Genomic DNA, 23,584 nt, shown 5'->3' with positions numbered 1-23,584 from the left:
GTAGTGATATCTACGCGTCCTTCTCCTTCGTGGTATCCCCCCGCGTGAACTGGCAACCGGAGCAGAAGAATCTCTCTACCCCTTTGATGCGCTTTGCCGAGGTGCGCGTGGATATATAGCTTAGTCTTTCCTTTTATTGCACAGCATTTTCTGCTGTTCCCCACAGCGCATCTTATTTTATCGTCCTTCTGCTCTGCGCATTGTGTGTGTTCTTTCTGCTTAGCCTGTTATGCTTTCTATTCTCTCTACTGCTTTTATCTTTCCTTCTTTGTTTTTTTTTTTTTTTTTCCTACCATTCTCCATCGGCCAACCATGTGGCTACACAACCCTTTCATGCCTACTGCGCTGCACATTCGCAACTGCATATGTGTATTTCAAGGCGCACGAACATGGATCGGAATTTTTTCCATCCAAAAGGACGACTAGGAAAGGAAAAAAAAAAAAGAAAAAGAAAGAGAAAAAGAAATTTCAACCATATCATTCTTTCAAAATGGCAGATAAAAATGAAGAAGCGAACAGAATGGACAAACATGACCATCCGGATGAACTCACGAGGGAAAATTCCTCTTGGGGAAGTGAACAAAAGCTGATCAGGAGCTCGCTCATGGAAGAGAGGTGCACCCCCTTCCCGACCACTGTTACATCGTGCGCGTGGGCGAGGAGTGTGCCCCCCAATGAGGTGGAGTGGGGTTGAAGCGGAAAAGAGACGTAGTGGTGCAATAACGCAGTGGCGTAGAAACGTCGTGATATCGTGATATTGTGACTTGGTTATGTCGCGACGTGGGAGCAAAACTGCGGGCCAAATCGCGCAAGCCCCACGCCGGAACCCGCCCCCAACCAGTCATGGCCCATTCAGAGTGGAGCAAACGGACGTGTCACTTGTGCTAAGTGGTCTTAACTGATCCTAACTGCTGCTGACTGGCGCATCCCGCCTGAGCGCCCTCGCCAGCCGCACAATCGCGTCGCACTCCCGTATGAAGGAGTCGTTGTCCACAATACATATCACGCTCTGCCTGGATTTCTTAATGCACTTCCCCAAGAGGTTCTTGCTTAAGGCATAGACTAAAGGTATTCCCTTCTCCCGACACTTACAGATGATTTTATTCACCTGATCGTCAAACACTCCGTTCATCATAGGTTCAATGTTCGGCGCGAGAAGAACCAACTTAGGTTCGTCAATACAGACATGCTTATAGCTCTCTCTCATCCCCAAGTAGTACCTTTTCTTTTTTTTTCTCATTAAATGTAGTTTCTCCTGCGATTTGGAAATTTTCTCCAGAAATGATTTAACCATATGGTTTAGCTCCTCCGTTATTTCCTGATCGACATAGTCGTTAATGTAGGTTTTTTTTTCCACTCTGCTTTTTTGTATATAGTTCATCATTTTTTCGCTTCTTAGGATGCACTCTTTTATTTCTTCCCTGTTGGGGAGGTCCTCCCCCCGATCATGTGCTGGCTCAGTAGAGTCAGCGGAGTGTTTGCATGGAGAAGGACCATTTAGCTTCTCCGTCTTGGAGTGTACCTCAAGGGGGAGAACCCTTACCGCGCCCTTCGCAGCTGATTCGGCGGGCCCACTTCTCAGCAGCCCCCCTCTTGGGAACTTCCCACCCCACAGGAGAAGGAACCTTCTCAGGCGGGCGACTTCTTCACCTATCTGTGATGCATCAGCCGTTGTGCCAGTTGGGCTTTCTTCCACGTGGTGCCCATTGCATGCGTCGTGACTCCTTCCTCCTTCCTTTTTCCGTTGGCCCCACGGACAGTTAGCAGAGTGGGTGGGTATCATAGCCCTCCACTTGGCTTTTCGAGCGATAAATTTTATGTACCCCTCCCTGCCACAGTTTTGCGATCCCTCCATTTGTGGAAGTCTCCCTTCGCGTTCCCTCTCGGAACGTCCATTTTTATTTTCCTCGAGTAAGTCATTGTACACACTTTGTTTTGCTTCCTTCTCGAGAAGGATAAGCTTCTTCCGTTTGGTTTTTTTTTTCTGTCGAAATTTTTTTGGTAAAAAGTACACATTGCCTTTTTCCCGTTCTGTCTGAATAATCTTGTTCATCTTGCGGAGCATCTTTTTTTTTTTTTCGAATTCATTTTTTTTCTTCCTTTTTTGGCTAATGAGTATATTCATTTGTTTCCTCTTTTTCTGTTCCTTCCTTTTTTTTTTGTCACTGGTGAAGGTGATCTTAACCACTCTGTCTCCGATCTGGGCGTACCTCTCTTTGGTTATGTTGTCTGTTTGGCTCCTTTGGGTTTCCCTTCTTCTGTGTACTAGCCTTTTCGGAGGGGGATCTATCAATCCCTGAGGCGGGCTGCTCCCCCCTAAGTGGGGAATCCTCTCATTGTGAGGGTTCATCTGGATTGCGGGTCATTTCACCTTTGCGTTGTTCTCTTCGGGGGATTCTCTTTTCCTCAGGAGAGAGAAGAAAGAAAACAAAACAGAAACATCATGGGAGAGGCGTATTCTGTCCCTACAACTATGCTTGGAAAAGAGACAGAAAGGGCGGTGACATGGGCGTGTGTCGGCTCCTGCCAATTGGCGCGTCGCTTTATGTCGCCTCTAAATACGTTGCCTTCCCCGCGCGGTTACCCCAATTGTATTTCCTCGTGCCAGTACACGTTACCTTTTTTGCGCTGGCGCAGGGGGGTGATCATCATGACTTTGCCTTCACCTCGGCAGAGGTAGCGACAGAGGTAGCAGCGGCAGAGGCTGCGTACACCCCACGACAGTTCGGAAAAGAACCATCTGAGGAGTGACGGAATTTTTTTTTTCTTCTTCTTCTTTTCACCAACTTGACTCCCTGCACAGAGTTGCCTTCACTGCGCGGAGGAATATGCCCCCCCGTAGGCGAAAAAAAAAAAAAAAAAAATGAAGCCCCAATTGGATGCGCTATGGTCCGCAATGTACAGTAGAGTTTTTCTTCCGTTTCATGGCATCGTCGCCCCCTTTAAAGGATGAACCCTGGAAGTTGCTTCCCCGCGGCGCCGCCGCCTCCTCGTCCCCTGCCATTCGAGGGCATTGACAGTTTATGTAAATGATATGAATGAAAATCCGCCAAAATGAGTTGGCATTTTTTGTGCCATATGGGCAAGCGAGAGTTCCGTCTGCTCTGCGGTTGCCCCAATTGGGAGCTCACCAGACAAACTTGTTTCGCCTTCCCTGTGTTATACTCCGCGTGTCCTATACGGAGCGTCTTCCATGCATGCCTACCCATCTCGCCTTTTTTTTCCCAATTTCTCCCCCTCAGACACAAGTCCGAGGACTAAATTCTTTCTAATCAAAAGCTCGTCAGACAAAAACATCTACATTTCGCAAAACTATAACATTTGGGCCACCACTCCAAAAAATGAACAGAAGTTTGTTTCCGCGTTTACGGTGAGTTGCGCGTGGGACAGTAGCGGACGAATGACCCACTTTCGGGGAGAAATGCACCGGAACGGCTAGTGGATTCGGAGGCGACTTCGGCACTCCACCGAGTGGTCTCCCCTTCTGTCATCTCTCCGAATGGAGAAAACGTCGTTAAAATGGCTCATCTGTTTGGCCCTCCTGTTTGCCCTCCTCCGTTTGCTCATTTTTTTCCCCTTTTTATGCCCTTTTTTCCCCGTCCACCAGGAAAACGACTACGTGATGCTGATCTTCTCCGTCAATGCGAGCTCCAAGTTTTGCGGCTACGCCGTCATGCAGTCGATGTAACGTTTCCGTGGGGGGGCCGACCAGACGAATTCACCCGCCCCCCATGAACACCCATATGTGCAATGTCACACACAAGGTCGCACCTCTCCCCCCTTTATCTTTTCCCCAGGCCGGGCGAATCCAAAAACAGCAATGTCTACTTCTACTATGACGACAAGATATTTCGAGGGCGGAACTTTGACATTCAGTGGATTCGAGTGTAAGGCGGGGAGGGCAACCCTCACTCAGAGACCATCATCAAGATAGCCACCTCTCCCGCGACATGCTTCAAAATGAATCATCACACCAGGAGATCATCGCTCTGTTTATTGCTCGCTTCTCCTTCTCTCTCCCCTCGCAGCGTGGATGTGTCCTTTCAAGAAGTGTCTCACTTAAAAAACAGCTTGAACGAAAATAAACCAATCAAAGTTGGGCGTGATGGACAGGTGAGTTAAGTGCGCCTGGAAAAGTATCAACAGGCAAGGTGGACTAGCCAAAAAAAGAAAAAAAAAAAAAAAAAATTTCAAACAGGTCAGGCGGAAATGCAGCCAATGTGTTGATAGTAAACACTACACACAGAGGTTCCTTTTTTTTCTTCTTCTTTTTTGTCCCTCCTACAGGAAATTGAACCACTGGCGGGCATAAAACTCTGCGAGGTGTTCGAAGCGAAATACCTCAGCATGTCTTCTTGCGCGTAAAACTAAAAAATCCGTTATGCGCTCAAGAGGAGCACCCCCTCCCCTCCCCCTCATTGTGACACGCGTCAGCTCGTGTCTATATCTGCCCCTCTGTACAATTGCCCCAATTTTGTTAGGGACCAAGGTGCAAAAGAGGAGATACAATCGAATCAGGCGAAGAAGGCCAACCAGGAAGACGAGGCAAACCGGGGGAACCAGGCCAACCAAGCCAACCAGGCAAACCAAGCCAACCAGGCAAACCACTCCAAACTGACGAGTAGCACAACGCACGAGACAAACAAGACCCTCTTAGTGAGCAGCCCGCGCAGGGCGGACAAAAGGGACTGCGTGAAAATCTTCCCCCTCGGTAACACGTTAAACATAAGCTACAGCACCTTCAGAAAGATGTATGCCGAATCGCAGTTCAATCTGGTTAATATATACAATCCCGCACTGCACGTCTTCCCGATCGATCTCACCAATATGAGTTACGATGAGTACATCGATTTGTATGAGGCGACGCAGCAGGTGTGGCAGCGGAAGATGCTTCAGTTGCGGTCAGGCGATTCGGCTGCTAAACGATTTGACTGTTAAGCGGCTGAGCGGTTTACTTGGGCCATCTGCAGGGGCCGCCTAACCCCGCTAACGTACATCTGCGTATACACGAACATGTCCTTTTATGCCTTCCATCCCCCAAAAAATGACCCCCTTTTTTTTTTTGTACCCTTCTACTTTATCTACCCTTTAACCGCCACACCGACTGGCTCACCGCCACCCCCACTCTGATGCACCAACCAGTGGTAGCACCCCTCGTGCACCTGAACCACCTTCGAATCCATGTGGCTAAACAGGCTATTCTGCAAACAACGTACAAAGGTATCACAAAAAAGAGACTTCTCTCCATTCAGGAGAAACAGATTCATGGAGGGTACATAAACGACGAATGTAAAGGGACTGTCTACCAGATGCACTTCCTCCTCAAAGGGGACCTTCCGATCTTGAAGATATTTTACGATATTTTGGGTCCATATGTTATCACTATAACGGGAGCATTGGTTCGTCTTACTCCTTTGTCTCTCTTTCTTTATCTGCCCAATCGATCGTGTATACAAGAGGGTGACCTGTCTGTACTTGGAGCAAAGCAGGTCGAATGAAAACAACCCTTGAATTCTAAGAATATAAATAAGCTGTACCAGTAAGAGACGCCAAAAGGGGGGGATATCTGTACCGTTCGCTAATTCGATATCAATTTGATTCAACACGGGGGCTACTTCTTCCGGCAGAATCTTCTGCATGGAAACGGTCAGAAGCAGGAGGTAGCTGACATGGAAGGTGACCAAGTTAACATCGCCACTTATTTGGCAGTCCACGTCCAAGTTCACTCCACTGCCTCTGTCTATACAACTGCTCCAAGACGCCTGAATGCTCCGCAGTAAGCTTCCTACTTCGCCGCAGGGGCCGTATTTATCGACCCCCCTGGCGAGTCGCAACAGGTCCTGCGCAGAGCATCCGGCCCTCCTCTGAAGTAAAAAATCAGCGTAGCATAGGTAGTCTCCCCGGGTGGGAAAAGGGTCCTCCAGAGCATCACTACCTTTGCCCATACTCATCATGTTAAGGTAAAAGAATTCATACCTTCTAACCACCTCTGCAGATTGGACTTCCATTTTTTTACTCTCCCCTTCTTCGTTAAATAAACTTCTAATTTGTGCAAAACCGTTCAAATGGATGGTCCTAGTGTGATGGTTTCTTCTTCCTTTAGGTGCTTCTCCCTTGGAGCAGGTACCTTCCGCGGGGTCCCCACCCAGTGCGTACTTCACAGCTGCATTTTTCCCCTTCCATTTGAGGTAATCGTTTAGGGACGGCAGGAAGACGTTTCTGAATATGTCGATTATGTCTTCCTGCTGGAGGTGGCAGAATATTAGGTTGATCAGGCAGTCCACGTCGGGCCGTTGGCTGGCATCTCCCGCGTCTTTCACATCTTTCATGCCTTTCACGCCTTTCACGCCTTCCACTTCTTCCTCTTCTCCCCCTTCTGCCGCTCCCACGCCCAGGCCCCGCCGGATGGCCCACATTACCTCCTCCCGGCAAATGTCCACGATCTGCTGCCTGCGCCTCTCGAACGCCTCTTCTGAGGAGAGGTAGCCCGCCACCGCGTCATCCGCAGCGTCGTCCCCCTCCCGGACGCACCTCCTGTCCCGGGCACTTATCTGACTGTACCTGAGCCTTTTAAACACTCGATAGAAAAAAAAATGGTGATATGTACAGAGGGGCCATGAGTCTTCCTCGAATAATCCGAAGAAAAAATGTATAAAGTGGGAACCCTTCAGTTCGAAGTAGAGGAAGTTGTCGATGAGGGTGAGTAGGAGCAAATCGCCGAAGCGCTTCACAGCGGCGTACTCCTCTGGGTGCTTCTGCGCGTAGGTTTGCAACACTTCGGTGGGGATAGCTAACCTCTCCTCTGTGAAGGAGCGAAGAGACACTGCGTCCCCAAATGGGAACTCCGCCTGACAGGGACTACTGCCGCTGTTTCCACTCTGATCAATCGTGTGTGCCCCCTTCTTCGCCGCACCGCTCAAGCTCCTTCCCACACCGCCGTCGCTAACACAGTTATTAACGCAGTCGAAAATGTTCAGGGAGCTGTCCCTTCTCCTCATCGCTGAGAAAAACTTGCACACAAAAAGGAAGAACAGTTTAGCTAGCTGCTTGTTCATCATCAGGATGATGTTCAGATCGAAGTACTTGTCGTAAAGGAGCTTCCCTCCCAGGTGCATTTTCTCGATAACAGTTCGGTACATTATGTACTCGCAAATGGGGTGGTACTCGCTTCCTCCATTAGCACAGCTGTGTGGCCTACCACCGTCATCTGCGTTGCCTCCGCCGCTATCTCCGACACTAACTCTGCTGCTAGCTCCACCACGTTTCATGTAGTCCAGGCGGGGGGCACTCAAGTGGAAGAGGCCGTCCAGGCTGTCTCCCCCCGGAGTTCCTCCCATTTCGTCCTCCTCACAGTTGTCCGTTGCACCGATGGGCGCAAAGAAAGAAAGCACTTTTTTCCTCACTTCGTCGTAGGCAAGAGTGGGACCCCCACAAGGTGGGGAAATCCCATCATGGCATATCCCCCTCCAAGAGCCTCCCCTTCTCCTGGACTGCCCATTATTCACCCCATTTTTGTAAAAATGATATTGTCTCAGTGTTTGCAAAACCATGATGATATCGCTAAACGATCCATTCACTGCAACTTTTACAAAAATATTTTTTATGAGCACATCAAAACCGTTAATGAGAGACTTATCTTCCTTTAACAAGTAAAACAACTTGGCCAATATTTTTTTCAAAATCTTTACATTAAAAGAGTTCAAATTTTGCCTGTACATGTTCAGAATATATTTCTGCACAAAAGGACATTGGCAAAAAATGTCTGTATAGTAGGTCATCTTATCCGCAATGAGAAAATTGTTCATTGACTTCATCTCAGCAATTGAGTGATGTTTGAAAGCTATTCGTAGCATGCTATTGACGGAAGGATGGTCTGCTATTTGTAATAATTTCACCTGTTTGAGGTAAGTAAAAAATTGTTGCTCGTTTAGGATCTTCATCTCGCTTTTCATTCTGTCCATCATGAAGTGTATGAAGTTGTCCCTAAACATGCTGCTGAGGAAGTTGTTCCAGAGGTCGTCTGCTCCCAGTGGTTCATTGCAGATCAGCACTCTCTTCATGATTTCGTTGGTGCAGGCTGTGTAGATGTCTCTGTACAGAAGCAGGTCTCTCTCCGTCACGTGGGTCACTTCAGCCACTTTAGAGTGGTTCACCAGACCTGTGTCAAGGAGAGAGGGGTCGCCCCTTTCCCAGGTGGGTCCTCCATCGCGATCCTCCCGGGCAATGAACACCTTTCCTCCTTCTCCCAAGAGGGGGTTCCTCCGCGCAGCAGGTGGAGACACACATATACCATCCCTCCTTCCCCCGTTTATTACAATATCGTCAAAGCTGCTAAACACGTCGTGGTCCTTCTCATTTTTATTTATCCTAAGCAGGTTGCCTAGAAAGATATCTAACTCTTTCTGTACTTTGTTCCGCACCTTTTTGCGGTCACATGGAGAGTCATTCCCACTTGTGTGTGTGCCCTCCTCGGGGGTGATCTCCGCTTGTCTAACCGCTACCCTACCCGAGCGATCTCCCCTATGCCGGACAAGGCCGCTCAAATATAGGCGCTTCAAATAAAGGTTGACGTATCGAATGAGGAACATCATTTGCTCCAAGTTCATGCGATGCTTCCTCATTTGGATACACCTGTGCATTTTTCCGAAGGAGTGATTCATTTGGACATAAAAGAGGTGGAAGTAGAGAAGGTACTTCAAATTGTTCAGGGGGTCCCGCTTAGTATTGCAGATATACTTGTCACATAGGAGAACCACCTCTGTGTAATTTTGCTTCGTCTTTCCTAGATGGTACAGGACATACAACATTTTGATCACATCACCCACGTCTTCGTTCACTTTTGCGTCGCACTCTAGGAACATTTCCGCTTCGCACTTGGCTAGCTTGCGCTTCACTTGGTCCAGCAGTCGGTTCGCCTCGTCGTCCAGCCCTGCGGGGGGAGCAGAATGGGAGCAGCATGGAAGCAGAATGGAAGCAGAATGGAAGCAAAGTGGAAGCAAAGTGGAAGCAGAATGGAAGCAGAATGGAAGCAGAATGGAAGCAGAATGGAAGCAGAATGGAAGCAGAATGGAAGCAGAATGGAAGCAAAGTGGAAGCAAAGTGGAAGCAAAATGGAGACATACTGAAAACATACTGAAAACATACTAAAAAAATAGTGCAAAAACATAGTGTAAAAAGAGAGTCGGGGCCGCTTCGCCCAAACTGCAACTCCGCCTGGCAGCCCGAGGGGAGGAGGGCACTTACCGATGTAGTAAAGGAACACAATTTGCCTGCACAGCAGAGAAGGATAGACCAGCGAATTCCTATTGACAATATTTTTTAACTTGGCGAAGCATCTATCCTGCTTCAGCACAGTTAAGAAGTGCTCCCACATCTCCGTCTCATTAAACCTAGACGGAATGGTATGGTAAATATTCCTGAGTAACCCCAGGTATCTGTTTTTCCCCTTCGGATCAGCGTTGCTCTCCTGGTAGCTGCTGATGTAGTTTTTTACTTTTCTCAGCTTGTTCTCCGATGACTTGGCCACTAGGGAGTGAACCCCTCTGGCAACCTGCAAAAAAGCGCGGGTGGTCCAATAGTGTGTACTCGGTTGGCAGGAAGAGATGAGATGATCGATAGGTGCAGTGATAGGCGCATTGATAGCCGCATCGGTGCATCCACTTGCCCGTTTGAAAACTAATTGGCGACGCTCCCGTGACGCCGAAGCGAAAGAGCCCCTCGGCCGATCTGTCCGAACCTGAATCCGCATTAGTCCCTTCATGGTGGTAAGTTACCTGCGTGGCTGCAATTCTACTTAAGCTGGTCCTGGAGCGGTTAGCCTCGTCTATCTAAAAGGGATAGGAGAGTCTATCCAAAACGGTTACGTCAGTCCATCCAAAACGACTTGCCACACCGGTCCCTCTCTGTGTTACATTCCTGTCCACCGCCACGTTACCACCCCCCTCCCAGGGGCGGAACTTCTGTTCACATTGATAAACAGCTCAGAACCCCTGGTTGCATCTTCCTCTTTATATTTCTTCTCCCACGGGGGAATGAGGGGGGGTATCCAATTTGGCAAAAAAGATAACCCCTTTAGGGTTCGGTGCTTCTATTTAGTTAGCCACCGGTGTGTTCGTATGAAGAAGTGCTGAGTTGCAGGGACAGGCTCTTCCGCAAAAAAAAAAAAAAAAGTAAAAAAAAACAAAGAACAAAATGAACAAACAAACAAATAAGCGAATGAATGACACATATGGGGGCGGGAACGGATGATTCAGGCGCTACTCATGGGACGTACCCCTCCGCGCAAGGATTTCGAGCCAAATATGGAAGCTCCAAACGCGGCGGCTAATTTTACCTTCACTTGCCCAATTCAACCCACCGACTCAGTTTAACCATGCGCGGAAGTGATGACCAGCCAGGCAACCCTTTTTCTCTTTTTTTACCTTTTTTTCCGTTTTTTTTCCTTTTTTCCCCCTTCTTTTTTCCCGGCCCCTTTTCCAAAAAGTGCAACAGCGAAAATGTTCTGACTCAAGTGAATAAACAGATAAATACATAGAGTAACCGATTGATTGATTTTTTTTTTTCCTCCCAACAGCCGCCGCCCCTCCGCGTTCAGAACTTTCCTCCGATTAAGCTCCCTTTATATGTTCTTACCAACGGGGAAGTGTCCTCTTCGCTGCCCCTGCCTGCTCATGCACACCCTTCGACACGCTGGTATAGGAAGCAGAAAGGAAAAAAAAAAAAAAAGGACCTACCTCGTGGGGGAAGAAATGCAAAAGGGAGAGGTGAAAGGAGGAAAAATGCGTATGCCACTCAGCTGACACAAGTGGCAGGAAAGTAACCCTCCACAGAAAGGTATTCACTAGGATTGAAAGAGACGCAGCACAAACGCATGGTAGTATAAGAGAGCAGCATGATACAACCCCAAGAGGAGGAACACAACAATGCGGGTCGTCATTCTCGCCCTGCTTTTCTGTCTACTAAGACTCAGCTTAACGACGGAGGCGTACCTTAGCAACCGCGCAGTCAAAGCGAATTCCGCCCTCTACGCAGTGAGGAAGAAGAAGAAAAAAAAAATCACCAAGATGATTCACATTACTGTGAGCGCCGACAATGAAATAGGAACAAAAGGTTCGTCGTCACAAATATAAGAAATGTGTCGGCCCAGTGGATGTAATGACTGCTTTGCTAACCCTCCTTTTTCGACCTCTGCCCCTATTTGTCAACTTTCCCCATCATGATCCCCCGCAGGAGAAATAAAAAAGGTGAAGCTCTCGCACGCCTTCAACTATATCATACCGCAGAAACTGGGTTACAGGAGCACCATCGATGAGCTGGTCGAAAAGGAGAAGACTGAAAACACGCTCAAGTACATTGACGAAATGAAGAGGAGTTTTCTCTGGACGTACAAAAAGAAGCTTGACGGTTTTAATGTTCCCTTCCAGTTCTCTGACGGACAAAAGATCCTCGTCACTCAAGACGATATCCTGCATTATGTAAGGCGTGTGAGTGTACCTACGCACATAAGGCACATGCTTACATGTGTAATTCTTCATTTGTGCGTGTTGTTTGGTCCTCACCATTGTCGTCAGTGTTGACGTTGCTGTGCAGAGGGGAAATATCTCCCTTACCGCCGCCCTCACCGCCGCCCTCACCGCAGCTCCTAACCCGGGGGTTAATCCGCGAAAACGACGACGTGTACGATAAGATAAAAAGCAAAAAGGTGAAGCTCGACGACGTTGGAAGCTACCCGATGAAGTACACCTTTATGAACAGCCTCCACATAGACCTCACTGTGCACGTGATGAAGGTCAAGTGAGCAGAGGGCCCTTCCTACTAGGAGGATACATCGAGGATGGCACAAAGAAGCTACACCAAATCGGAGAAATAGCATAAAAGTGTCTGTATACTATACATATTTCTTACGTTTTCCTAATAAGCCGACATGTTGAAGCATTTCAGCCCACGTGAGTTACCTTTTACTTGAGCTTCCTCACTTTCGCCAAGTCGGTGAATAGCTCAAACAGGGAAACGCAACGGGAGAAGGATTTTCTGTATTCCCATCACACACACGTGAGTGTGCCCCAAAAAAGGAGAAGTGCCCCAACAGGAAGGATCCATTCATCCATATTGTTACACATTTACGGTGTAACATACCGACAACGAACAAATACCTGCAGACACATTCGGGTCTTGTAGCACTCCCTTTTTTGTCAAACAGAGGCATTTACGTTTTTCCGTCTTCCATAGGAATTGTCCTCTGGCCGAAGTATCAGTAGCATCGGGGAGGAAAACCCCCATTTTGCCAGTTTCCACTTTGTTAATGCATTGACGACGCGCTCAAACAATTCTGCCGTTTAGAAATACACAAAGTCGAAGTTCCTTTCGCTTAACCTAGTGAACAGATGCAATTTGGATTGGCCCACGGTGGAGCTTACCTAAAAGGTGAAGTAACATAGTCCACAGTTTGTATTCCCCCGAAATGTTGCTAAGTGAAACGCTTTTCCACGTCGATGGGTTGCCGTGCGATTGTGCTAAAACGGCTCAACGAGTCATAATTTGCCGAGCCATATGATACAATTTGGCACAGTTTGGCACAATTTGGCGCAATTTTTTTTTTTTTTTTTTTTTTTTTTTTAACTATACATGTATGCACCAACGGCTAGCCAGCTAGTAACTAGCTAGCTTTTTTTCTAGAGTATTTCTCCCCTTTCGAGCTACTTCCCCAATTGTATGCAACCTTTTTCAGTTGTTCACCTGAACAGTTTTTTTTTTTTTTTTTTAAAACGAAGCGATCAGGTGAAAGTTGCGCGTCTTTTCCCCCACGTTGTTTCCACACAACGGTTGGTAACATTTTTTCGTAAATTTCGTAAGACACGTATAATTTTTAAATGATTAAAAAATTTGCTCGTTTGCATTTAAGCCAAATTGTCCGTTTTCCGAGAAGATACAATTTTTTTCCTTTTTTTCCCACCAATCTGAGATTAACTTTATGCTCTTTTTCGTTTTTTAATTTTTTATTTTTCGCTACAGATCTTGTTCTTTCCTTTTCTTTTTCCTTTACGTCTTTGAAAAGTCAAAGGGGTGCAGTGCTCCAGTCATTTGTATCTCCCGACAAGTACACACAAAGTGGGGCTCATTTTTGTTGGTAATCCTTTTCTTTTTTTTTTTTATCGTTTCTCTGACAGATGATTAATTTTTTTCTTCTTTTTGTTACAGAAGTTGGCATCTCGCTAAGTGATGCTATTCTTCTTTGAGCAATTAGTGTGCACCTGAATCTATCCTTGTCGGTGTCTTCTTTCCCGTTCTGGCGTAAGTTCTCCTTTTTTATAGCGCCCTTATTTCGATTCAAAGCGGCAGCAGAGTGTAAGCATCCGTGATAGTAGTAGGACCAGTAGCAGTAGTAGCACCAGTAGTGGCTGGCGCTTTTAATTTTTTTCCTTAGCGAGCAGGCGTGGTGGCGAAGTGAGTCATACCTTTTCGCTCCTACCTCTCGGCGCTTACTTCTTTTACGATTGTGTGACCACTTTTTGTGTCGTTCCCTCCTTGATCTACGGCCACTCCCTGCCAAAAAGATGAGCACCGTTTACGCCCAGAGAAGCAGACCCAGCAGACCCGTCTCCAACGCGATCATCAAGAACAAGATGAAGAGGTCAACGGATACACTCAGGAAGAAAAAGGGGCCAACGAACAAGTCCTTCAAATGGAGCAAGAACAATACCGCGTATTGCGATGGAAGCAGGATTGCTAACAATAAAGGGAAGCAGCAGGAAGGGGACAAGAAGAAGGAGGAGCAGGGGGGGAAGGCACTAAAGTGTAAGAAGTCAAAAATGGGAGAAAGGGGATTAACTAAGAGTATGAAAAAAGGCAAAGATAGCAGCACGCATGATAATGTGCATGATCATCCGCAGGACAATCCGCATGAGAATGTTCATCCCCACCATGCACTAAAAACAGGAAACAGTGAAAATTTCAAATTCTCTAGGAAGGGGTTCATTTTAAGCTTTACAGGAAATCTGCAGGATTTTTATAACCTCTCCGAAGAACCACTAGGGAAGGGGACCTACGGATCCGTGTACAAAGCAACGGACAAACTGCTCAAAATTCAGAGAGCTGTCAAGGTGGTGTCGAAGAAGAAGCTAAAGAATGTACCCCGATTTAGACAAGAAATTGACATCATGAAAAATTTAGACCATCCTAACGTGATAAAGTTGCTAGAAACCTTTGAAGATAGTAAGCAGATTTATTTGGTGATGGAGCTATGCACAGGTGGAGAGTTATTCGATCGAATTGTAAAGAAAGCACCCTTCTCTGAAATGTACACGTCCTTTATCATGAAGCAGGTTTTCTCCGTTCTTAACTACCTGCACATTAGGAATATATGTCACCGAGATGTGAAGCCAGAGAATTTTTTATTTTTCGATAAGTGTCCAGAATCGCTAATCAAGGTGATTGACTTTGGCTTGGCTTCCTACTTCAGTGACACGAACTCGGAGATGAAGACGAAGGCTGGGACCCCCTACTATGTCGCCCCGCAGGTGCTAAGTGGCCGCTACGACTACAAGTGCGACTTGTGGTCCGCCGGCGTGCTGTTCTACATCCTCCTGTGCGGCTACCCCCCCTTCTACGGCGAGAGCGACCACGAGATACTCAGCAAGGTGAGCAGTGAGCGGTGAGTGGTTAGGCGGCATAGAGTGGTTAATCGGCATAGAGCGGTTATGCAGAATCGATCGATTAGGCGGCATCGCGCGGTTATGGAGCCGGGCATACGTGGTGGTCACCTGCCTGATGTGGTGAAGTGGTGGGATTGTGACATTTTACATCACAGCGGACCCCTCCACTTTTGCTGTCTTTCCTCACTTTTGTTGCTTCCCCCATTTCGCCGCCTCACAGGTCAAAAGCGGAAAATTCAACTTCAAGGGCAAGGAGTGGACCAACGTGACGGAGGAAGCCACTGACCTCATCAAGCGCTGCCTAACCATGGACCCGGAAAAACGGACAACGGCCAGCGAAGCGCTCAGGCATCCATGGTTTAAGAAGAAGCCCAGCCTCTTCAACCTGGAATTTAAGATGGATATCCACGTGCTGGAAAATTTCAAGAATTACGCCCTCATGCTACGCTTCCAAAAGCTATCCATGACGATTATTGCTCAACAGAGCAACGACCACGATGTGCAGCAGCTGAAGGCGACATTTCTACACCTGGATGAAGAAGGAAAGGGGACGATAACGAAGGCGCAGCTGCGAAAGGGCTTGGAGAAGAGCGGCTTGATGTTGCCCCCGAATTTTGACCTTCTCCTGGACCAGATAGACAGCGACGGAAGTGGCAACATCGACTACACTGAGTTTTTGGCGGCCGCGATTGACAGGCGGAAGCTCTCCAAGGTGAGTCGACCCCGCTGGTTAAGCGGCAGATTACGCGGCTCATTACGCTGCTCTTCAGCCAAGTGGCGTAGTCTTCCTCTTTGAGGCTCTTTTTCGACCCCATTTTTACTTCCTTATCTTTTGCGCGTCTTCTTCCACCTCCACCCCTCTTGCAGAAACTCATTTACTGCGCCTTCCGCGTCTTCGATGTGGACAACGACGGGGAGATTACCACCGCGGAGCTGGCTCACGTATGGACCTTCACCCGCCCTGCACGGGAATGTGCTCACGCGCATACGCACAGAGGCCTAGCAGTATAGCTGCGTTGCATAACATTTTCGTAGCAGAACAGATGTAATTGCCCTTCATTTATTTCACCGTCCCACCGTTTCGCGGCCTCCTTCCAGATCCTTTTCAACGGAAACAAAAGAGGAAACATCACAGAGAGAGACGTCAACCAAGTTAAGAAAATGATCCGTGAGGTGGACAGAAATGGTGACGGGAAGGTAATCAGGCGAATTCGGCGAAGAAGTGAACAAGAAGAGAAGCAAAGATATGCTATGTCGCTGTGTCCAGCTGCTATCTTCGCCAAATGGAGGAAACCTGCCTGCGTGCATACCTGCACATAGCACACATGTATGTGAGCAGGTGTGCCCCTTGGTATGCCTTTCTTCCCTCGGTTTTTCATTTTTTTTTTTTTTTTTTTTCCCCTCCGCAGATCGACTTTTACGAGTTTTCCGAAATGATGAAGTCGACGTTCTAGCCGCTGGGGTTAGCGGCCATTATCTGCAGGCACACACTGGGGCAGGAAAGAAGCGACCCGTTTAGGGGCAGACGAGCAGTGGCACGTTTAGGGGGGGTCGAATTGTTCCCTCTCCCCCGCTGGGTCTACCGCGTCCAGGACATCACCCGTCATCCCTTTGGCCTCTTTAATTTTTTCCCATTTTTTAATTTTTCCCAGTTTTTAATTTTTCGAATTTTTTAATTTTTCGAATTTTTTAATTTTTCGAATTTTTTAATTTTTCGAATTTTCCAATTTCCGGCATCCACATACCGCTGCCGCTCTCTCCACGGATGATTTAATTTTTTTTAAGCGCCCTCTGAGCATTGATTTTATTTTTTCTATTTTGTTTTATTTTTTGCTATTTTTTTTTTTTTTTTGTCCTTTCTTTGGAGTCTTACTGTGAATGCTCCACTCGTTGCGCAATAATTAACTCTGTCCGTTTGAGCGGCCCGACAAAAAATTTGTTGCCTGCACGTGTGCACGTAGTGCTACTCGGCCAAAAAAGGGGGCATCTCAAGCGAGGGACACAACTGCACTGGTGAGTATACATGCTGATGGTGGTCTTTGCTATCGAGTAACTACGTTCCGAAGAGGGCGGAACTATGACAGATTCGTGAGGAGAGGGGATGGACTAGGGGTGTCCCCTCAGCTTAGCAATAATTGGGGAATCCTCGTTCGTATGGCCCCGCGATGTTTTGTATTTCCCGACTCGTCCGTTGCGCCATAGTGAAGTAGGAGAGAAGCACTGTTCCTTTATACACATGCGGGACATCCAAATATGATGAGGGCCCTTGTACATAGGAAGGTAGGTACTGTAAAATTTGTTTTTCCCGTATCCTATGCCCAGAGGGGGGTAATTCTCTGTTCAGGTCATGGGATATATCCCACTTGGAAATGGCACCTACCAGTTGTAGTGATTCAGTTCTGCTGGTTTTATATGTTCCCTTGCGGGATGATGTTGGTTCCGCCTCCTCTCCACGGAGAGTATTTCAGGGGGCCAAGAAGGGAATGGAGGAGAAAAGAAGGGGTGATGACTAAGTTTGGCAATCCACGGAAAAGAGCAAAACATGATATAGGAGTAGGACGGCGAGCTTTGGGGGGGACCCATTTTGGGGACAGTCCATACAGCGACCACTTGGCAAAGAGGCATTATTGATTGCTATGTGGTGGCGGCACAGTGGGAGAGAAATTGCGGGAAAAATTCTTCACATAGAAATGTATGCCCTTAAAAAAAAAATACCAACATATATTTTATATGTATATTTATGTACATGTACCTGGAGAGGCTAACTCCTTTTTGCCAAATGTAGGGGTCGCTTTTGCGGCACGGTACTCCAAGTGGCGTCATAAAATCGGGTACTCTTATTCTTCCCTACAGCATCAGCGGCCTGGTCCTTTTTTTTTTTTTTTTTCTCGACTTTGGGATGTTTTTGACCCTTTTGTAGTGACGTTAGTAGGCTTTACAGAAAGGAGGGATTTCTTTTTTTTTTTACCTCTGTTCAGCCCATTTAACCTATTTTTCAAAGTTGTTTTTTTCCCATTTTGAGGCTTCTTTAACTCATTTTAAAGTTTTTTCTAGGCTCATTTTTTTTTGAGGCTTCTTTAACCCATTTTTAGCTTCTTTTTAACCAATTTTAAAGTTTTTTCCCCCTTTTTTTTCTACTTTTTTTTAATCCCTTTGTGACCTCTCCTGTATTCCCCCGCAGCAGGAACCGAGCGGTGCCTTCTCGTATCAGAAGCCGAAACTGCTGCATTCGCCCTAATTTCTCACCGGCATTTCCCTTCTGCGTACTTTTGTTGTTTTCTACCGCTTTGTTTGGCCAAAAAAAGGGGAAAGAAGAAAGGAAAAAAAAAAAAAAAAAAAGTTACAAATGTTTATATTTCATACGTATGTAAATCTCCATTCCAATAGCGTAACTGTAACCTATTTTGCTAATTTATTTTATTTTGAAAAAAAAAAAAAAGCGAATCGGGAATTTTTTTCCCCTCGCCCTGCTTGTATGTACACCGGGCAGGGAGAAGAAGTTGCCTCAGGGAGAAAAACAGCTCTGTTCTGTTGTTCTATGTTCTGCTCTACTATGTTCTGATCCGTTTTTCTCTCGTCTTCCCTTCTTTATTCTTTTTTTCCTCTTTTTTTTTTTTGTCCTTTTGACTGATTTCCTTCATCCCCACCCGTTTGTATCTCCGTTGTTAAGACATTAGAGGCACCGGGGGGGGAAATTGCGAATTCAGACTGATTTTGCTTCCATTGGAGTAAGAGGCAAATGAAGAAATGAATCATGTCACAAGGGTGGACGACGTGAATCATCCCCTAAGGGTTAACCAAGTGAATAATCCCACGCGAAAGACGAAGCCGCGTAATCGTGGCAAAATAGGACAAAGCAGCACAGGAGCGGTGGCGAAAGGGGACGAGCAACCGACGCTTTAGATCCTCAACACTTCGCAGAAAACGCACTTGGCACAGAGGGCGCTGCGTAACAGAGGGCGCTCCACCCCCCGTATGACCTTTTCCCCCCCGGGAATGTCTCGTTGTGCACCCTGCGAGAGGACCCAACTAGAGAAAGGGGATATCCGTCACCCATGATGATACAACCCCAAGAAGTGTAAAAGAAAAATGAGAAAAGACGCCACGAATAGGAGCTACCTGGACATCCTTCGGTTTTATAGCAAAGATGAGCATCAGCAGGGGGTGCATTTTGCGGGGGGGGTGGAAAGTCAAGGCGGATTGCAAAGTGGCAGTTCCTTCAGTACAGTAAAGAAGAAACAACATTTTTTCAACGTGCGCGACTGGGATGGAGGTGACTGTGTCCAAAGGAATGACGACCAACACTCGGGGAAAGAAAAAGCGAGTCTCAACACGGACTCGTTTTTCAAAACCCTCTTTTTGAGTCAGAAGATGGGAAGCAACAACAGCCACCATTATAGCAATAATCACCATTATGGCAGTAGTCGCCATCGCGACAACCCCTTCGAGGAAGAAGAAAATAATAATACCCAGAAAGGGAACATACAAAAAATGGGAACTTATGGTGGGGGACATAACAGAGTCAAACCCATACACGACCAAGACAAACTAATTCAAGATCTGAGAAGAGAGCAGAGGATGAGAATGCTTCATCTGGAAAAGCAACATGAGTGCATTCGAACTCATCAGAAAAGAATTGCTAGCTGTTTTGTTACCTACAGGAAGAGGAGAACCTGCACCATCTGCTTCCTTAGTAATAATTTAGAGCACATGGAGAAGTGCAGAAACTGCTCCCTGTACTTTCACGTGTACTGCTACAAGATGTTTCGAGACAACTTCAATTTGAGCAATTTTGTGTGCGACGTGTGTGTCGACTACGAGGGGGGGGCGGACTGGGCCGCGGTAGGAGATGCGCCGGCCCCTACGATCGTCGGTACCACTGGTGGTGTTGCCTCCAACAAGGCCGCTCATTACGCCACCCACCGTGCCTGCCACTATCCATGCGATCTCCAGCGTACGGGTCAGCAGTACAGGAAGTATCACTTTGCGTACCAAAGGAGAGTTGGCGACGCGACCCAGGGACCCCTCGATTGTGGCCCCCAAATGGAGGAAGCAAAGGCTCCTCAAAGTGTTTCGTGGAGGAGAAGGCGATTTTTTAAATGCCTAAGTGATCCCGAGTTTGGCAACAGTAATGATATCATCCTCTCTGGTAAGGGAAATCAAAAAAGGAATGGGGCATCCAAAAGGAGAGGACAAGCTGTGAAGACACCCACTGATGATTGGTCCAATAACAATGCCAGTTACCACCGCGATATCGCATATCAGCGTGACGTCGTATACCACCGCGACACCTCCTACCAGTCCGACACGAGATGCAACCGAAATGTAAGTCATGACACAGGGCCCTATAACAAGAAGGCAAAGAAGCAACTAAAGAGAAGGGCTGATTTAGAAATGAATCCAGAGAAAGTTACTAAGATGAGGGGCAAATTGTTAAGACCTTTGGGGAGCTACAAAAAGGGCTCCCATGGGGAGCTTTCCCAGGGGCGGTCCCCTCGCTCAATGCTGTTTCCCCCGCAGCAAAGTCAGTTTAGTCAGCCCCCCCACGATGGGAAAAAGAGTCAATACATAGCAGCCATCTCGTACCTACACGCCATTCAGTACAAGCTGCACCTGCTCGAACGAGACAAGCAGGAAATAAAGTGCAGTATCTGTAATGGACTTCAAAGAAACGTCCTGATGATCAGGACGGGCCCAGACTTGTGGTTCCACCTCTGCTGTCTGTACTACAATGACATCTCAAAATGTTGCTCCCTAATGCATGTCTACTTTGAATGCTTTTTTCTCAAATTCTATAACGAAGATTATTTCAGTAATATGTATGCCAAACTGAAAGCCATGAATGAAATCATCATCCAGAAAATCAAGCAAGAGCTCCTCAGCAACTACAACACTACCATCCACAGTCACTCATTTAACTTCCTTATGAATCCCTACTACTACAATTTGACTCTCAAACAGATTAAGCACTTCATTTTTCATAATTTCATTTTGCACACAAATGTATTGTATGGAAGGTATCCTACTGGAGGGGGTACTTCGATTGCCCATGTCTCATCTGTGGGGAGAAATGAAGCGGAGTGCACCGTTCAGGGAGTGTCCTATGGCAATGTGAAGTGCGGAAACTTGGATGAAATGAACTTTGGGAGGAGAGGCAGGTGTCGCGTGAGGGGATCGTCCAGATGCGCACACTCCAGCAGGAGGAGGGGACGTCAAAAGGGCAGTCATTCCCGCGTTGGTGTGCATGCCAGGGTAGTTAGCCACGGGGTGTCGCGACCCGATGTGCAACTACCCCTCGCCCACCGCCTCGACGCGCACCACCCCTACCCCCGCTGCTCCAGTTTGAGTAGCGCCGCCAGTAGCTACGTCGCGACCAGTAGCACGCCCAGCTGTAGTGACTCCTCTGATGGAGCAAACAGGAGAGACGACGCACAGGATGTGGACGAAGGGGAATGCGATGCTGAATATGAAGGTGAATGCGAAGGCGAATACGAGGATGACCCATATCTGAATGGCTACGCAGACGACCTAACCATGTACAGTCAAAATGGACTAACCAATGTATACTGCATCGATACAAACAACTGCTCCGTCGTCACGGAGGATAACTACTACATTACGGACGTCGTTCACATCGTCAGTAACCACACAAGGAACGAAATCAACCTAAGTGCCAACAAGCTAAACGAATTGAATTTATTCTTCAAAGAAATTGAGCAGCTTATTTATAAGAGGGATTTTATTAACCTGGGCATTCTGAAAGAGATTAAAGAGAAGATCCTGCAGTCCGTGGCGAATAATCATTCCAAAATCTGCATTTTTTGTAAAAGGTCCACTGGCATAAAGACCAAATGTATGTTTCCATCTTGCTCTACTTATTTCCACATCACCTGTTACTATGAGTTTTTTCTGCACAGTGCCTACGTGGAGTGTCAGTGGAGGCGGGGCATCAAGAGGGACGACCGAATCGTCCGGAGGCAGGCCCAGAGATATGCACCGCAGAGATCTGCGGCCAAGAGACATACGGCGCAGAGATATGCAGCGAAGAGACACGCATCGCAGAGACATGCATCGCAGAGACATGCATCGAAGAGAATGACACCCCAGATAACAGCGCCAGAGGATCTGCTATTCAGAGCGAACAAACTGAGTAAGAGACGGGACCGAAGGAAGAGGCGCTTGCGCAACGGCATGGGTAGCGACGATGCCAGTTTGGGGGGAAGCGGCGGAAGAGGTGGGGGAGGCGAAACAAGCGAAAAAGGCGAAATAGGCGAAAAAGGAGAAATAGGCGGAAATTGCCAAAACAACGTTGGCCGTGGCACCCATTTTGACTTCTTCGCTCCATCTGGGGGAAGGACGGCGCCCAATGCAGCTGCTGAAGCGAAAACCCTCTCGAGACGGAACTCCCAGGAACAGCCCCCGATCGAAGCACCGAGGAGGGTGGCCCCCCACGTCCGGATCCAGTACTTTCGAAACATTAAGAGGAAATTAATGGACAGCAGAGAACAGCATATTGGAGGGCGTAGCAGAGGTGCAGTGGTGGAGGGGGGCCCTCCAGGTGGGTCATCAAATGGGGTGCCAACTGAGCCCTCCAAGATGAACCACCAGAGCATTGAAACGAAGATGACCCCGATTATATCCCCTTCGACCGGTGACCACGCGGAGAAGACAAATCCCTTTGCAAGGAAGGAAATAATCGACTCATCCCCCGAACTGCTTCCCCCTTCCAGTGCCGTAAGATTAGAGGACCCCCCTCAGAGGAGCAAACTCATCATGGATGCGAGAGAAGCTGACAGCGGGGGGGGTTCACTTAGCAGTCAACACGTACCATTCATCCAAAGTGGTAACCCTGTTTCGTATGACCAATGCGAGCGGGTTGAAGAGAGAAGGAGCGGCTTCCCAGGTGGTGGAGGTTGCAGCCAAGGTTGTTTCTTAAACGCCCGAAGCAGATGGTGGAAGAAACTAGTAGGTCCCCTGAGCGACTACACGATGGCCTCATTCGAGGAGGAGAAAGTGAACAGGACAGTTCAATCAAGGAGCAGCCACCATCCAGATCAACATGAGCATCAGAATGAACTTCTCCATCAGTATCCACATCAGCATAACCAGATGATGGTGTTGTCTCACCTGAAGCAGAATGCAGTGGAGAGAGCGCCTAGCAGAAACACCGAAATGGGAAATCCTCACGGGAGGAGATCTGTACAGAGTAGAAGTCTGTGTAGCGATGTAAACAGGACAGGAATGAACCGATGCACTGAGCCTACGTTCAACCATTGTGGGCAGTTTGCACCGAGGGATTGTGTCACCATAGGAGGTATCCCTCGGCAGAGTGAGAAGAAGACCGACGTGAGAATGAACAGACTGATGCAGAGGATGGTCCAGAAAACAGGTTCGAAAACGCCACCCAGGGTAGCGCCGAAGATGACCCCCAAAATGACGGCAAAATCGCGGAATCGACGGAATCGACTGCAGGGGAGTGACGACTGCGGGAGCTTTTCCTCCCTATCGTCTCTCCTCTGCTCGTCCATACCATCCGACTGCCATGAAACCTCCTTCGGCTCCATCAAATCGTCCGATCGCTCTCTGTCCCTCCACTCCAAGTCAAATTCGATGTCCCTACACTCATTGACCATCTCATCGGCGTCATCTTCATCATCCAGCACCTACGCGTCATCCTCGGGTTACTCGCCCGACTATCTAGCCCCTTCTTTCAGACAAGTAGCATCGGCAAAATGGGACAACTCTTCCTTTTCTTCTTCTTCTTCCTCCTCCTCCTCCTCCTCCGCCTTCTCCGTGATGTCAAACTTTAACCGAAAGGCCAAGTCAATATCAACCTCCCCGTCTGCAGCATCGAATAGATCCTTCCGAAATAGCAACTCGATATGTAGCAGCAACTCGCAAGAAGCGTTATCCTCCTCGTGTGGAGAGGCCTT

The 23,584-nt window shown here is 47.6% G+C and overlaps 6 protein-coding genes across 6 annotated transcripts in view; 4 read left to right on the top strand and 2 right to left on the bottom strand.

The window, feature by feature from the left end:
- Positions 1–904: 904 nt before the first annotated feature.
- C922_03921 (hypothetical protein) lies at positions 905–2,350 on the bottom strand (the record flags this gene model as incomplete). Its single annotated transcript, XM_008819508.1, has 1 exon — positions 905–2,350. The coding sequence occupies one exon, from the start codon at positions 2,348–2,350 to the stop codon at positions 905–907; it is 1,446 nt and encodes a 481-aa protein (XP_008817730.1).
- Positions 2,351–3,054: 704 nt separating this feature from the next.
- Positions 3,055–4,938, top strand: C922_03920 (hypothetical protein; the record flags this gene model as incomplete). Its single annotated transcript, XM_008819507.1, has 7 exons — positions 3,055–3,058; positions 3,243–3,370; positions 3,608–3,684; positions 3,798–3,887; positions 4,029–4,113; positions 4,288–4,361; positions 4,482–4,938. The coding sequence occupies 7 exons, from the start codon at positions 3,055–3,057 to the stop codon at positions 4,936–4,938; spliced, it is 915 nt and encodes a 304-aa protein (XP_008817729.1).
- Positions 4,939–5,081: 143 nt separating this feature from the next.
- Positions 5,082–9,760, bottom strand: C922_03919 (hypothetical protein; the record flags this gene model as incomplete). The annotated part of the gene is made up of 2 exons (XM_008819506.1): positions 5,082–8,929; positions 9,244–9,760. The coding sequence occupies 2 exons, from the start codon at positions 9,758–9,760 to the stop codon at positions 5,082–5,084; spliced, it is 4,365 nt and encodes a 1,454-aa protein (XP_008817728.1).
- A 1,162-nt stretch (positions 9,761–10,922) lies between these two features.
- Positions 10,923–11,797, top strand: C922_03918 (hypothetical protein; the record flags this gene model as incomplete). The annotated part of the gene is made up of 3 exons (XM_008819505.1): positions 10,923–11,109; positions 11,230–11,474; positions 11,639–11,797. The coding sequence occupies 3 exons, from the start codon at positions 10,923–10,925 to the stop codon at positions 11,795–11,797; spliced, it is 591 nt and encodes a 196-aa protein (XP_008817727.1).
- A 1,756-nt stretch (positions 11,798–13,553) lies between these two features.
- C922_03917 (CAMK/CDPK protein kinase) lies at positions 13,554–16,105 on the top strand (the record flags this gene model as incomplete). Its single annotated transcript, XM_008819504.1, has 5 exons — positions 13,554–14,636; positions 14,872–15,363; positions 15,519–15,593; positions 15,750–15,848; positions 16,061–16,105. 5 exons carry the CDS (start codon positions 13,554–13,556, stop codon positions 16,103–16,105), a joined length of 1,794 nt encoding a protein of 597 aa, XP_008817726.1.
- A 2,635-nt stretch (positions 16,106–18,740) lies between these two features.
- The window catches only part of C922_03916 (hypothetical protein), a gene marked incomplete at both ends in the record, with an annotated part of 11,974 nt that continues 7,130 nt past the window's right edge, over positions 18,741–23,584 (top strand). The window contains one exon of the mRNA XM_008819503.1: positions 18,741–23,569. Within this exon, the coding sequence (XP_008817725.1) occupies positions 18,741–23,569 (4,829 nt within the window). The remainder of the gene's footprint in view (positions 23,570–23,584) is intronic.

The sequence above is a fragment of the Plasmodium inui genome (genome assembly GCF_000524495.1).
Source record: "Plasmodium inui San Antonio 1 unplaced genomic scaffold supercont1.18, whole genome shotgun sequence".
Taxonomy (NCBI): domain Eukaryota; phylum Apicomplexa; class Aconoidasida; order Haemosporida; family Plasmodiidae; genus Plasmodium; species Plasmodium inui.
The sequence above is the reverse complement of the archived record's forward strand: the minus strand, read 5'-3'. Positions and strand labels throughout refer to the sequence as shown.